This window comes from Diabrotica undecimpunctata, chromosome 10, assembly GCF_040954645.1.
Source record: "Diabrotica undecimpunctata isolate CICGRU chromosome 10, icDiaUnde3, whole genome shotgun sequence".
Lineage (NCBI taxonomy): Eukaryota > Metazoa > Arthropoda > Insecta > Coleoptera > Chrysomelidae > Diabrotica > Diabrotica undecimpunctata.
Genome location: NC_092812.1, coordinates 33,709,371 through 33,724,587, shown reverse-complemented (window position 1 = coordinate 33,724,587; position 15,217 = coordinate 33,709,371). Strand labels below are relative to the sequence as shown.

General features: G+C 33.8%; 1 protein-coding gene across 2 annotated transcripts in view; it reads left to right on the top strand.

Moving 5' to 3' along the window:
- The window catches only part of LOC140452562 (RNA-binding protein 24-like), a 117,014-nt gene that overhangs the window by 44,817 nt on the left and 56,980 nt on the right, over positions 1-15,217 (top strand). The window contains exon 3 of one of the 2 annotated variants that reach the window (XM_072546892.1): positions 5,545-5,605. In XM_072546892.1, the coding sequence (XP_072402993.1) occupies positions 5,545-5,605 (61 nt within the window). Of the gene's footprint in view, positions 1-5,523; positions 5,606-15,217 lie in introns of both variants that reach the window. The other variant, XM_072546891.1, reaches the window with a different exon arrangement.

The window sequence follows — 15,217 nt, the reverse complement described above, 5'->3', positions numbered from 1 at the left end:
TTATATTAGAATAGTTTTATGTTTCTTAGATATATATTTTCTATGCTGATGATGATGATGGTGATGATGAAATGTCAGCGGATTTACTGTGTAGATTTTTCACTATTTACCTAATTACAAAGACTATTTTTATAACTTACGCATTAGTATTGTTGTTAGAAGTTTCGCCTTTCTTAAACAGAGGGATCGTAACACGAGTTCTCCATTGCTCAGGTACTCTAACACAATTTGAAAGAAACATAGATATGTATTACTGTTGTAACACATTATAGGAGAGTTATTGTCAGTAATTTCCGGTTTATAAGGCCCCATATTAAGCACCAGAAAGGTGCTTAAGGTGTTCAAATTTCCATTCAAAGCATCATCAACTCCTTCGCTCATTTTAACGCCCAACCTATCTAGAAGATGTATCCACTCTAAAATATGTCTTAGAAAAATAAATAAAATAAATGAAATTCGGCGTTACTTTCATACATCTTTATAAAGCATTTAACTTCCACTACAGAAATTAAGGACCACACACACAAAATGGTTTATTTAAAACAGTCCCTTATATTTTGCAATATTCATTAATATTTGTGAAGATGATGAAAATGAGTCGATTTTTATTCCAATTTAATGATACATACGTCATTTATCAACACCCTACTTTCTATTTTTACAATTCCTTAATTTTAAATAGGGAAAATACAATGTGTATTACTACAGAAATGTTGAGATCATCGTAAATGTGTCTTTGCTGCTTTTACTGATTTAAAAAAAAAATCGATAGAGTACAAGACAAGTTAAAAGAGATAAAAGAATTAATAATCGTGACGTGAGGATCAAAGAAAAATTATATTGGCATCAAGCAGCATCCATTCGCATTAGTGGAAAATTGAAAGATGGGTGTTTGATCCTAAAAGGACTCAGACAAGGTTGTATGCTATCCCCACTTTTGTTTAATCTATATTCTCATCGACTCTTTAAACAAGCTCTACATAACTTAGAAAATGATGTAAAAATTAACGGAAAACTCTTAAAAACGATCAGATAAGCAGCTCTTCACAGAGCAAACGTGGATTGTGAAGGTGATTTTGGATACGTGCTATGGGGAAGTCGCTAGTCCAACTTATTATGATGGAAAAAATCGAAGGAGAAGGTAATTGGTAAAAAGCAAGCCTCTTACTTAAAAAATAGCTAAGAATTGACCGGAATAAGGAGATCAAAACAACTGTTTAAAAATGTTCAAGACAGAGACGGTTGTCATGGTAATCGCCAACGTCAAGGGTACTTGATAAGGCTCGTACAGAAGAAGAGGAATATACAATGTGTGATAAACCATTAGAGAGGTATTTCACTATAGTATTTAGGCATACATGATTCCTTCTTATATATTAACTTAATTTCATAAAAAATATATTAATTCTTCTAAAATGATACCCACTTAAAAGCGTAGGCGCAAAATTTCGGGCCAATGCTTTTTAAATGCATTCATTTTTTTCGAATCCTGAGAAAACTAACAAATATTTTTGAAAAATTTAAACGCAGAATGAAAGATTACATTATTACCGAGGGCCGAAAGTCCCTTAGAATAAACAAAAAGTTTTTTTGAACGAGATATTTGAAATTAAAAATCACACTAAATTCTCTCTTCTTTTTCACCCCTGTAACTTAAAATAAACATTATAGATGTTTTCAGGGACTTTCGGCCCTCAGTAATAACGTATTCTTTCATTCTGCGTTTAAATTTTTCAAAAATATTTATTAGATTTCTCAGGATTCGAAAAAAATGAATGCATTTAAAAAGCATTGGCCCGAAATTTTATTGGACTTAAAAATTAAATGCAACGACTACTTTCGCTAAGTTGTTAAATTTTATTCATCAGGTCAAGAAATATATTAAATTTAACACTTTAGTCAAATCAGTCTTTTTAAGTGGAATTACTGTGAATTGTCAAAAATATACATCTGATCGCTTTCGCGACTGTCCAGAATAGCAAACGAATCAAAATTTTAAGGAAATTTACAAAACGGGCGGTACAAAACGGGTTAACAAAATATTTATTTTAAATAGAGTCTGTCGCTAAAAATATTGTCAATTTAATACTTTTATCTGTGCCCTCATGTATTGAGGAAATATAACAAAATAGCTGATTCTTTTTAAATCCATTTTAAGACTCTCACAGGTGTACTTTTGGGAAAACTCTGAATGTGCTTATTAATTATTTTTTTGTAAGTAATTAAATATTTTTATATACAGAACACAGAAAAATGTATTAAAACTCAGTCTTTGGTATAAAACTGTAAAAAACAATATCGTTTCCGTGTACTTCATTAAAATATCTTACATTTTATACAAAATGCAGTTCGAGTATTTTTATAATTTGATTTTTCTTCGTCTGTTTTGAAAATGTTCAGCCTTATAAAGACATTTAACTTCAGCAGGTATGGCTTGAATTTCGACTCTTCGATTTTTTATATTCTGGTTCCAGTTCTTCGTAATCGCTACCGGTCTCAGAATCGGAAGACTGAGTGTTGATCAAAATCATTTGTTCTCCCATTGCTAATTTGAATAATCTCAGGTGAGGAATGTTTGTACTGCTCTGTATTGACACCAAAAGTTGGAAACTGGTAAATCTAGCATGTGGCTGTTAAAACGAATTGTCCTCTGTTTTTGTACCTGTTCGTGCCGGACAAACTGAAAACATTCTGTCAACAAGGTCAGTATTTTTTTTACGTTTTGACCAACTTCTGCGTTAATCTGGATTATTAATAGCATGGTATGTTGACATAATCGTTTTGACAAAGGACAGAAGACAGAAATCGTTTGGACAGAAAGGTTTGTTGTCTAACCAGCTAGTTATAGCAATGCTTTCATCACCTCGAACCTTCGTTCAGATGTACCTCTTGGATTTTTCATGAACTGTTTTTCTGGGGAAAAGATACAATTCCGAGTAAGTTTCTTGTTTACAATCGTGTCTGTTGCGAGAAAACCTCTTTCTAGTAATATATCAGCAAGTTTTATTGTCGAAAAATAGCGATCGAAGTAAATGTGATGACCAGGAAAAAGACTCTCACACAAACTAAGAATTACTGATTCACCCAAGCCATATTTCTGTGCTGCAAGCTCTGGGAATGTTGAATCATCCTGATATACTGTCATATCTGTCATATCGCATACTAACCCATTGGGATTGGCAAGTACAAAAATAATATTCCGTCCAAAAATGCCTGTGCCATGAAGATTGAACGTTTATTTCCTTCCACATTTTACTCACTGTGTAACCCCAAGTATCGTAAACCTTCTGCACATAATTTAAAAATAGTTCTGAGGTACCTCCGTTTCCAACAAACAATTTCCTCAGTATCACTAAGAGTTGTCTTTATCATGTTTTACCCACTTCAACTTCAATCCTCTTAGAGCTTCGAACACTGACAATATCATTACGCAAAAATCAGACGGCCTATTATTGAACCTTACGGATAACTATAAACAAAACGGTACCGACTTACAAACTTCCGACTTCTTTTCAACCGAAAAGTCGAATGGAAAACGATCTGCTTCAGATTTCGATGACGAGGATTTCGGACCTGAAACAGATGTTGATGCTTTAGATGACCTTCTTTCACCAGGACCTAAAGAATCTATTGCAAAGAACTTCTCGGACGCGTTTTCGCCATCTCCAAACAACAATCTCTTAGGAGATGAAGGTGTGTTTAACCCATTCATGGAACACCAAGAAAAAGCTATACTCGAAATGGAGAAGAGCATGCGGAAACGAGAAAGCAGAGATGAATTCGAAGAAGAAGAAATATTGGTAAGGGAAGAAACGCCTACTCCACCTGCAGATGCCGTTCACGATGTTTGTGGGCTAGTGGAAAACCAAGCTGATAGCGAATTACTTCAAAGGAGACGAAGCGAATAAAAAAAACGTTTCGCCGCAGCAAAAGAAAGAGGTTGCTGACATCCCCGAAGAGGACGATACAATGTCTCAGCTAAACCCGAATGCTGCAGAATTTGTTCCAGTATCACCGACGAGGAGTGTTCCATCTCCCACTTGTCGCATGCTAATGAACGACCAAATCGTATCACAATCGCCTTGCAAAGCAAAAGATGTAGATATCAATATAGATTTCACAAATGAAGTGAAATACAGACCTAGTGAAATCGATACCAATGGCCATGAAAATATGGAGAACATCTTAAATGGTAAAAATATCGACGAAATCCCTGAGTTCCAACCAGTCACCACACCGAAAAAGATTTTTCCAAAACGATGAATTTCACTTTGGCCCTAATGCTGCTCCTTTTACTCCCAAACTTTTAGACCAATCTGAAGCTTTGTCGACTAAGGCCGTTTATGGCGATGAATCCACGGCCACTCTTGAGAGTACTTTTAATGACTCAAGCCAAGAGTTGCATATTATTTTAAATAATGGATTAGAAGTTTTATTGCCTGACTATATTTTTTTATAATTCTATTTACTGCGTTTTGTTTTATATATATTAAAGCCAATTATAATCTTATTTACTTTTAAATAATTGATGGATTCGACCGTTACTTGATGGAAATTCATTTTATGTAACAATAAAACACTGAAAACTTTGTTTTCAAAACTTCCACAAAATTTATTTTAAATTCTTATCACTACAGCTGTTTCGGCTGATTGCCTTTCTCAAGTGATCTGTTTTTGGCATGGGTTTACACTTTATAGTCTCTAATCGAATAAGTTGAGGAGGGGAGAACTGTTTGTCTCAAGCTGGCCATTCAGAATTATATCTGTGTTTTTTAATTTATTGATTTCCATAGATTCTAACAAAGATAGCTTAAGGCCTTTATTTTGAATGTGGAGAATTTTAAATTCGTCATTAAAAGAATGATTATGATCTAGAAGGTGAAGTGTGTATGTAGAATCTGTTTTTCTATTATTGAAAGCCCTTTTATGTTCTGCTATTCGTTTATTAAAATTTCTACCTGTTTGACCAATGTAAGTTTTTGGGCAGTCGCCACATTTAAGTTTGTACACACCACTGTGTAAGTGTTTTTTATGTTGGCTCTTATTGTTTTTAATATATTTGCCTAGGTTGTTATTTGTTCTGAAGTATTCCCAGTGTAAACCCATGCCAAAAACAGATCACTTGAGAAAGGCAATCAGCCGAAACAGCTGTAGTGATAAGAATTTAAAATAAATTTTGTGGAAGTTTTGAAAACAAAGTTTTCAGTGTTTTATTGTTATTTACTTTTATATATTTAACTACCTACTGCCAAACATTTTACTTTATAGTTCTTGTTTTATAATATTGGAGTGATCCCATAAATAAATAAATGAAATAAAAATAAAATAAAAAACGAATTTGTGATAAAATTCGACCATTTCGACATTTTTACAAATTTTCGTAAATATTAATATCAAGATAAACCGTTTCTAGTGGCCCCTTTGTATAAATATGATCAATATGTTTTAAACGCATTACTAAAGCACTATTATTGATACAATATAGTTTGTAGCAAAAACTGTCAGACTAATTTATTGTATAAGATTTTACCAATCTTGTTGCAGGGTTTCCATTCTCCAGCGTACGTGCAGGGGCGTACCAGACCCTCCTCCCCAGCCAGTATGGGTAAGTGATTTTAACGTACTTTTTCTGTTTTTGTGCACACTAAACGTGCATTATGATTCCGTCACCACCGATCGTAATGATATTTCATATTTTCTAGCTACTTTAGTCATGAAGACAGTTGGTGATACGTAAATCCATTGATTGTATTGAAATTTGGCAGACAATGCGATCCCGACTTCTCAAACATTAAAATGTAAACAGTTAGTTATTTCGATGAGTGTTTGTGAGTGTGCGTGTTAAATTTTTCTTAGTTATTGAGTTACACTATTAAAACATTAGCAGGCGTTCGAAATCGTTGGGAAAAGCCCCAGGTATTGCCAAAAGGATACTACCACGCACTTCTTCTTCAAACTACAAACTGTACCCTAATAGAAAACCTTTATCAGTTCTCTCACAGTGTACACTCTCACTGATCTTTTTATAGTGCAACACTGCAATTCGCAATTTTTGTTTTTTATGATGTATCCTCTAAATTATGAGAATGAAAATAGTGATAACTCTAAAACCATTCTTAATGTAAAACAAACAATAATATTTGATTTATATTTCAATTACAAAATAAACCACGGAGGTTAAAGAAAAGGAATAAGGTGGTTCAAAATATATAAACACTATGTAGACAACTAGAAAACACATTCGAAAGAAACAAAATAGTTAAGAAAAATATATTTTTGTCTGTCGTATATGTTTCTAGCGTCTGTTAGGACTTTTCTTCAGTTGAGACTGAGATACCTATAATTTTCGACTGTAGGCTGATAATTTTTATAATGTCGAGCTTTCCCGGGCTTGAAGTACCTAGATGACATTATTTTTTTATTTTCTCTAGTCTCTAAACACTTTTACATTTTACGTACCAATTTTTAATTATTTACTAGCTTTCTCATAGCGATTTCGGTTATATGTAGTTGACCAATCAATAGTTTCGCTGCATTTAGGGTCAATTTCTTGATGCTGTGATATAATTATGTCCTTAAGCTTGTTGATTCTCATACTCGAAATCATTTTAGTTGTTAATTTCTGTTGTTCATCACTAATTTCATCACCATCATTCATCATTTAGAGTTGCAGGTCGATGCTGTTACAATAATACGGTACAATGAGTGTAAATAAAAGCTGAGTGTTTTCTAGAGAAAAGTTGTTTGAAAGTAGGGACTTTGTCTACGTCTATCCAGTCTATCCACTTGCTTTATCTCTGCAGTTCTTCTCAGCTTATTTAAGACTTTTTCCCCCTCGTCTTTAACATATGATGACTACTGTAACTGCTTTGAGAGGAAAAGTCACATTGTGACCTATAAGATGTGTTGCCTTCTCTCATGGTTTTTGAATCATTTGAGCAAATTACGTGGGATTATTCCTCTCAGGAAGGTTATTATATATAGAGGTTTTATGTTTGCTAAATTCTCTTTTGCTATCTCAAAAGCTTCCAGATAAGGTATTCTGGAGTTTCTTGGGGCTCAGCAAAAGCTTAGGTCAATAATAATCCCAATTATTCCTGATAAAATACTCATAAATACTCAAATGTCTCATTTTTTTATTTATTACAATTTGTTAAACTTATGTTTATAGTGCACTAGAAGTTTTGTCTTCTTTCTTGTAAATGTTCCTAATGTTTGTGTGTGTTTTTTGGTCCAGTAAAAGGTGTTTTCGCACATCTCTTACTGCCTTATAAATAATAATTGGTCTTTCTATTGCGCTTAGACCCACCACAAGATTTTTGGGTAACATTCTAAATTTTTTGGTGCACAATTTTTCACAGCATTAGATCTTTTGTGCCTTTCTCGATTATCTGTTTTTCATACTTGTCACAGATGAGTATATTATCTAGAATGAGGTCTAGAGATATTTACCTGTTTTGCATTCAAATTTGGTTACATTTATTGTTATTTTTAAGATTGAATTCTTTTTGTTTCTTTCAACTATGGTATAAAGCCAACTGGGATTTTTCACTTGTACTTGGAATTTCTTTTTCTTTTAAACGCCTGTTATAGTGATTTAAGGAGGGTTTATCTTAGTCCTATCTTTTTGCACCAAGTATTTATATCTCTATCACTTGTGTATGCAGTAGTTATGCCATCCACTTAATTGGATGATTAATTATAACTATTAATGATTATAATATTGTAATATATTATATTAAAATAATTATAATATTATTATTATCATTGATTGATCAATAGATTGGGCATGGACACGATGAATGATATATTATTTGCTTATTCCTTGTCCCATCCATTTAAGTTTTACCATTTGTTCTTAAGTATTTGTTTCTCTAGTTTCTTTAATACCTAACCTTTGACTACAAACTTTTCATTTTTTTTGCTTATACACTTTATCTTTAAACTTGTGCGGTTTCAGTACGGTCCAACTTTGCAGTTTGGGAAGATTTGTCACCACGTATATTATTTTTCTCGGGTTCACAAATGCTGTTGGTACTAGAGTCGCTTTGTTCTCAGTACAAGTCTCATTCTAGAGATACAGAGACGTCAACTGCGACGTATACGCATGTTTGGTTGATTACGAGAAAGCGTTTGATCGAGTACAGCACGCCAAGATGATGCAAATACTAAAAGAAACAGGAATTAACAACCAAGATCTGAAAATAATTAGAAATCTTTACTGGAATCAGACAGCAAATCTCAGAGTTCAAGGTGAACACACTGACTATGTGAAAATCATGCATCATCAATAATTAGCAAGAAAAGGATAACAGAAGGTCAACTCTACGTCAACCAATCCCCTGTAGAAAGAGTGACGCACTACAACTACCTCGGCACCATAATAAATGAAGAATGTGCCAACAACCAGGAGATTAGAACACGCATCAGAAAAGCTAGATCCGCCTTCAATCGGTTGGGGGCCTTCTTCAAGAGTCACAACCTCGCTCTTGATATAAAACTAAGAATGCTGTGATGATACGTCTTCTCTGTCCTTTTTTATGGTGTTGAATCGTGGACTTTGAAGATATGTGCAGAAAATTGGAAGCATTTGAGATGTGGCTATATCGGAAAATGCTTAAGGATCCCGTGGACTGATCGAGTTACAAATGAGGAGGTCCTCAGAAGAATGAATAAGAACCGAGAGGTACTGACAACCATAAAATCTCGAAAGTTACAGTTTTTTGGACATATTATGCGAAATGAATCCAGATATGCTCTCCTTCAAGCCATGCTGCAAGGAAAAATATATGGAAAACGAGGTTCAAGAAGAAGAAGAACATCTTTGTTAAAGAACCTCAGAATCTGGTTCAATACATCTGTGCAGCTTTTCCGCACTGCTGCAGATAAGATAAAGATTGCCATGATGATCGCCAACATTCGTAAAGGCCACATCAAAAAGAAAGAAATTATTTTTCTACTCTTTGGAGCTAGTTTACATTAAATAATTTGATTCCTAAGTAATCCTGCATTTCTTTAAACTATCTCCAACCAAGAGAACGAAAGGACGTGGTAGCCAGGATCATTGCAGGAAACAGGGCATATTACTCATTAATTACCGTACTTAAATCAAAAATACTTTCAATATCAGCAAAAATAAGAGTGTACAAGACAATAATTCTGGACTCTGAACCAGCAGGAAATGAGAAAATTACTGGTACTTTAAAGAAAGATACTGCGGATTATCTATGGGCCTTGCAGAGAAGATACGACAGGAGAATGGAGAAGAAGACACAATGATGAACTCCAGAAAGTATATGGAGATGAAAACATAGTACGCTACATTAAAGCAAACCGAATAAAATGGGCGGGCCACGTACTAAGATCGAGTGACGAAAGACTCCAGAACGCCACATTCTGGGAAAGGCCCGATCGCAGAAGGTCAGTTAGTCGCCCAAGAAAGAGATGGAAGGACGCAGTAGCCAGTGATCTACGCAAAAAGGGAATACAGCAATAGGAAATAGCTGCTCAGAACCGACAACAATGGGGGCAAATAGTAAACGCGGCCGAGACTCATATATAGTTTTAGAACCAAATGATGATGACAAGAGAACGATTACTACTTTAATGGTAGCCACACGTACTCATGAAAAAATGTGTTTAAAAGGAGACATGTTACATTGGTTTATAACATGGCGGTAAAACCAACAATAAAATATGCATCAGTTGTATTTGCTACAAAAAAGTGTAAAAATTAAAACATGTGCAAAGTTTTGCTTGACACATACATGAAGTAGTTTTGCTTGACGCTTAGGGGAGTTCTGAGGGGCAGCTTTAAAGCCGCCTTTGGGCCTTCATTATGTAGATCGTATAAGGAAGAGGCAAGAATGAAATATTATATATAACAGAAAATTTAAGTAACGTAATAACTTCAGAAGCGCTGTATACAAGAGTTTACAGTAGTGAAAATTTCCGTTCCACTAGGATATATTTGCAATTCCAAACAGAAATATAGGTATTGTGCACGTGAAAATGAGAGCTTGTGAACTTAAACGGATCAATTTCTACACAGATAGTAAAGCGATTATGGAGGATTCCAGGATCCCTAAAGTAGGCTCTAGAGCAGTGTGTAGATGCCGAAAATAACACGATAGAATAGCGGAACATAAGGAAGTCAGCTTTGAGTTCCAGATTATCAGGAAATGTCCGACTACGAAACAGTTAATTAGCTTGCCAGACCAGAATCAGCTAAAACATATTACGTTAAAAGTTTAAGTTACGAGTACCAAAAAACACTGCAGCGATCAAAAAAAAAAACTAGATCTGAATATAACTTCCACTGGAAAAGTATATCTTGTGTAAAAATGTGTATTTCTTAGCAGCATTGAATCAAACTCTTGCCCCGTTCATTTCTTGCCCTTAAAGAAACAATATCTGTACCTGTAAATTTCACACATAAATTCGAAAGATTTTTCAATAAATAACTGCATTTAAAAAAAGTATAAATCAAAAATTTTATGTTTTTTTCATGCCATAAATTAGACTATACATCATATTTTTATTTCGTGTTAAATTTATGTTTTTATTATCATTAATTATTGTTTTACCACACTCATTTTATTTTCTAATATTGTTTAGGGTAAATTTGTACATATGTTATACAAATTAGTTTGAAAAGGGGTACGCCAGTATTCATTCTAACGATAAAACGAACGCCAACTGCACGATGTCCGCCACCCGCATTTTTATTATTTTTTTTTTACCAAATTTTGTCTTTATTTAACATTTTATTAAGTATCTGGCTAATGAAATCTGTGTATGCGAAATATACAGGTATAAATATCTACTAAATGATAATCATTACGTTTTGTTCATAATAATTAAAATTGTAAATTTTATTTTTACTTTTTTGTTGATAATGTTTTAATTATTTTATGGAAAATTACGAATTGTATTTTGTAAGAAAGTATGCCATCATTGTACACAATCATCGTTCTACTAACTGCCATCTCAAATCAAGTTGGAGACTAATATGGCAAATTTTTCTCTGCCTCTCTTTTTTTTCTTTTTAAACTGGGATCTAATTAAATATTCTTTACTCCTGTTCTGAATCCGATTAAGGATCCTTCTTATCAAGATCTTTTTATTATCAAATATATCTCCAGGTGGTTTTCACATCTCCTTGTTTTGGTTTTTTTTTGTAAGAGGTAATTAGTTAATAGTATGGTAAAGGTCCCTTTCATGTATGGCATTACAAAGTTTGATTAATTTTTGGTAGCACTTTCACTGAAGTGTCCAGACTATCTGTATCTGTAGAGTAGGGAGGGTGAGTTAATTCCCACAGCACTTAGGCCACAATTGGCCCATTGTGCATCCTCCCAGAGAGCTGTCGTCCTTAGCTCATTGTCCATCCTGCCATTTAGAGGAAGGTGGACAAGTCACCAGAGGACATCTGTGTGCGCTAGGGCTTACCGAACGCATACTCTCGGATTAACGATAACTCCGGGCATTCACATAGGACATGCTCTACAGTTAAGTCCTCTCGTTCACATTTCCTGCATAGAGGTGTATCTATTAGCCCCTGTGTGGAGGTGTGTGCTTAGTTGACAATGACCAGGTAAAAACTGTCAAGCGTAGGTTTTTCCTGGTCATTCCCAAGTACTTCTTTGATGCTGACTTTTCAAAATTACTTAGTGTTACCATGGCAACAGTTCATGCATATTTATTTTGCAAAATACAAAAGGTAATGGTAGTAATATTTTAAATGTCATACTTTGAAATTTGTTTTAACCATATGCAAATTTCTAACTTATTTTTTCTCTAATTTAATTTAATTTAAGATTTACAACGGATGGCGGACAAAAGTCTTAATGTTTGCTGTGAGGTTTTTCTTTTTTTTTATTTTAAGCTGATATATTTGATGTTCGTTATTTTTTGACAGTAACTCACGACTGCAGTGTAACACTAATGCGACACTAACTGATTAATGTCGATGTGCTTGGTTTCATTAACCTGGGGTTGTGTTACAGTGCAGCCGGTGGTGGAGGTACAGTAAGTGATGGTAAAGTTAGTCCTTATACGAAAATACGATTTCTTAATTATTGCAATAATAGTTGTAAAAATATCATGATAAATGTGTCGTTTATTTAATCCCTTTAATGCTTATGATGCACCAGGTCATATGTTCCATATCCTTAACGCATATCTGCAAAAACAAAACAAGAAAACAACTGAAAAGTGAGGACGTAGACTGCAGGTATAAATACAAAAATTGGACTAAACTTATGAATAAAAAAAGAAATGCCAAATTAACAATTACTACTAACAATATATACATGTATATAATTAACCATAATGATATAACAATATCCTACTTTATAATAGTAGAAAAAATCATGTAGAAAATAAAGTGTACATATCGATTGGCACTATATAGATTCTTCTATCGGTGTTTGGCTTTGTCCTTTCCAGACTGAAAGATATACTGTGAATAACCTAAATATGTGTTTGTAAATTTAGATAGGTTCTTTGTGCCTAGTCTCGAGCCTCTTTTGGATCCAGCCCTTGATTCTATAGATACTTAAAGCTTTTTTCTTTCTACTCTCCCTTACTCACTCGCTGGACTTGCTAAGCTTCACCGCGATTTCATCAACCACCTTTTACACATAAAGCTATAGCTAGAAAACAGGTGATATCGGTGAGATCTACGACAATTATTTAGTAGTTCCTTTTGATCTTGTGAGAGGTTGTGTTGGGGCTGGTCCATTCTTGTCCAAAATGAATCTAGGGAATGACCGATGACTTCCGGCAGATCCCACCATACTGAAAAAAGGCTACTGAAACCTGGGTGGTGCCTGATTCCCGGAGTTTACTTAACAGACAAATCATTTAACGTAGCTGCCGGACAACCTCTGGCTAATTGTGCTGATACTGTATCCCCCAGTAACTTTGTGTATATCACACGTCGTTTCACAGTAGCTTCACAAGGACGTACTTCATCCTCTGTACGAGATGATGCAGTTCTGTGAAACAGTTGTTCTAGAGGAATGACATCAGACTTATCGGCCTCAGGGACTTAGTTTTTTCACGCCTGGTTTTTCGAGAATTAGCCCCAATGATTTTAGTATGTACCCCAGTCCTAAGTAGCCTATATTACCATAGGTAATTTTTGTACAAGTCATTTCCCTTCTGTAGAAGTATGGTGTAAGTCCTGGCCCGGTGATTTATATGGTTTAAATGAGTTTATTGCCCATTTGATTTTGTTCTGGTTCATCACTTCTTTTGCCACACACCAGTTTTCCCTAGTACCATAAGTCATGGAATCTAGTCCAGTCTGCTACTATATGTGTAGTTGGAGTACCAGGATGTTATTATCTGTGAAATAAGCACAGAATCTTTTCGGCTGGTGCATTATCGAAATAAAATGATGCCTCACAATAATTTAATGATGCTGTAGCGACAGTTTTGCCCGTTGGAGATTTTCTATTTAAAATTATAACTTTAAAAACCAAAAAATCTGAGGAATCCAAATTGTTAAAACTCTTGGTACAATTATAACCAAATAAAGTAAAATACATATTTATTTTAATATTTTTACAAGTTTAAACAATAATTATGATCTTGAGTGTGTATTTTTAATGCAGCAACTAAAATTAGAGTTAAAATGCAATGACTGTGCAAAGATTTTTGAAAAATCATTATATATAATTTTTCATTAGAGTTTTTAACTTTAAAATGTCTTTTTAAGACCATTAAGGGAGTATTTTAAAGAATGGGAAAAGTGAAAGAATTTGAACGTAGTTAACTAACGCAAGATGGATTTTTTGGGTTGTGTTATAAAAAACGAACTGTTTCAGTTGGTGTAACAAGGAAAAGTCTTTAGTTAACGTTGTTGAGCCCATAAGCAATACCTTAATAGGATAGTTGAGTATTCTGTCACCCAAAATCAGACAAGTTTATGCAACGATTAAGAAAGATTTTAATAAAAGATTTCCTATATGCTATTCATATTACTATTTATAATTCAATCAAAAAATTTCTCTTTATTATCAAAATCACTTATTGCGTGTCATTTAAAACGCACTTTGTGTTTGTTCTCCACTTGCTGCGTTTTCATGAAAAGTTCAACCCTGATTCAATGTCCTTCTATAATTAGATTAAAGAGTTGTCAACCAAAATTTACGACTTTTCTACCTCAAATCTTTGTTTAAACTAAGCCATCGCACAGTTAATTTTTCGAAAAAAATACACTCTAATTTTAGCTGGATTAAAATAAATTTAAAGGCAGTGACACTTGCCCAACATATTTTAAAATGTTTTCAAGATCTGTCCAAACGTTTTACTTTTGTTTTTGTTAATTTACCATCACTACTAAGTTGTGAAAGAGATTTTGTGTGCTTGAGAGGAGTGTACTTTTCAAACGCGGGACGCGGTTTTTAAGAGACATATAGAGACCCTGGCAACTCTCACAAATATAACTTTGAATACAAGAAAATACAGTCCTGTACAGGGATTCCTTAATTTAAAATTTAATTGATGTATGTATAAATGTAATACCAGAACTTTGTTAGGTGAACATAAATATTGAACATCTTAGGTGAACATAGATATTTAAAAATAAAATGTTTATTATTAGAACAGTAATAATAAAGAGTTTATTTTCCAATTCATTGAAAACGTCTACCAAAGCTGACGAAACCTATACACAGGCAACGGAATAAGACAAAGAGTAGGGATGGAGATAAAGAATAGACAAAAATGGTTAAAAATGATGATGATTTCTCAACTCGAAAACTAAAACAATAACAATCCGTAAAGAACAAATCAACTATTAATTAGAAATCGATAGTATCAGCATTGATATAAGTACAATATCTTGGAGTTACAATGTCCAGGTATGAGGTAAGAGCTGGAGAGAGAAGTTAGAGAACAAAGTCCAAAAAGTAAATAGACTATTAGGCCTACGCTAATCTAACACTCTAAAAATTGAGTGATAACGTTGCATAAATGTATCAATCCGCCAATGAATAAGGCGAATTACTTTAAAGGGAAAGTAGAAGAAGAAGAAATTTCGAAGCACTAGAGAAATACGATAAGAAGCTTCTACCAAGAGGGAAAAGGGAAGAGGAGTAGAGAGGGACATTTAAGGGTACAAGGTTTGATAGTATTAAAATCAAATCATATTATTGATTGGCAGAAGAATAGAAAAGAAAATTGTAATTTGTTGATAGATTTGCTC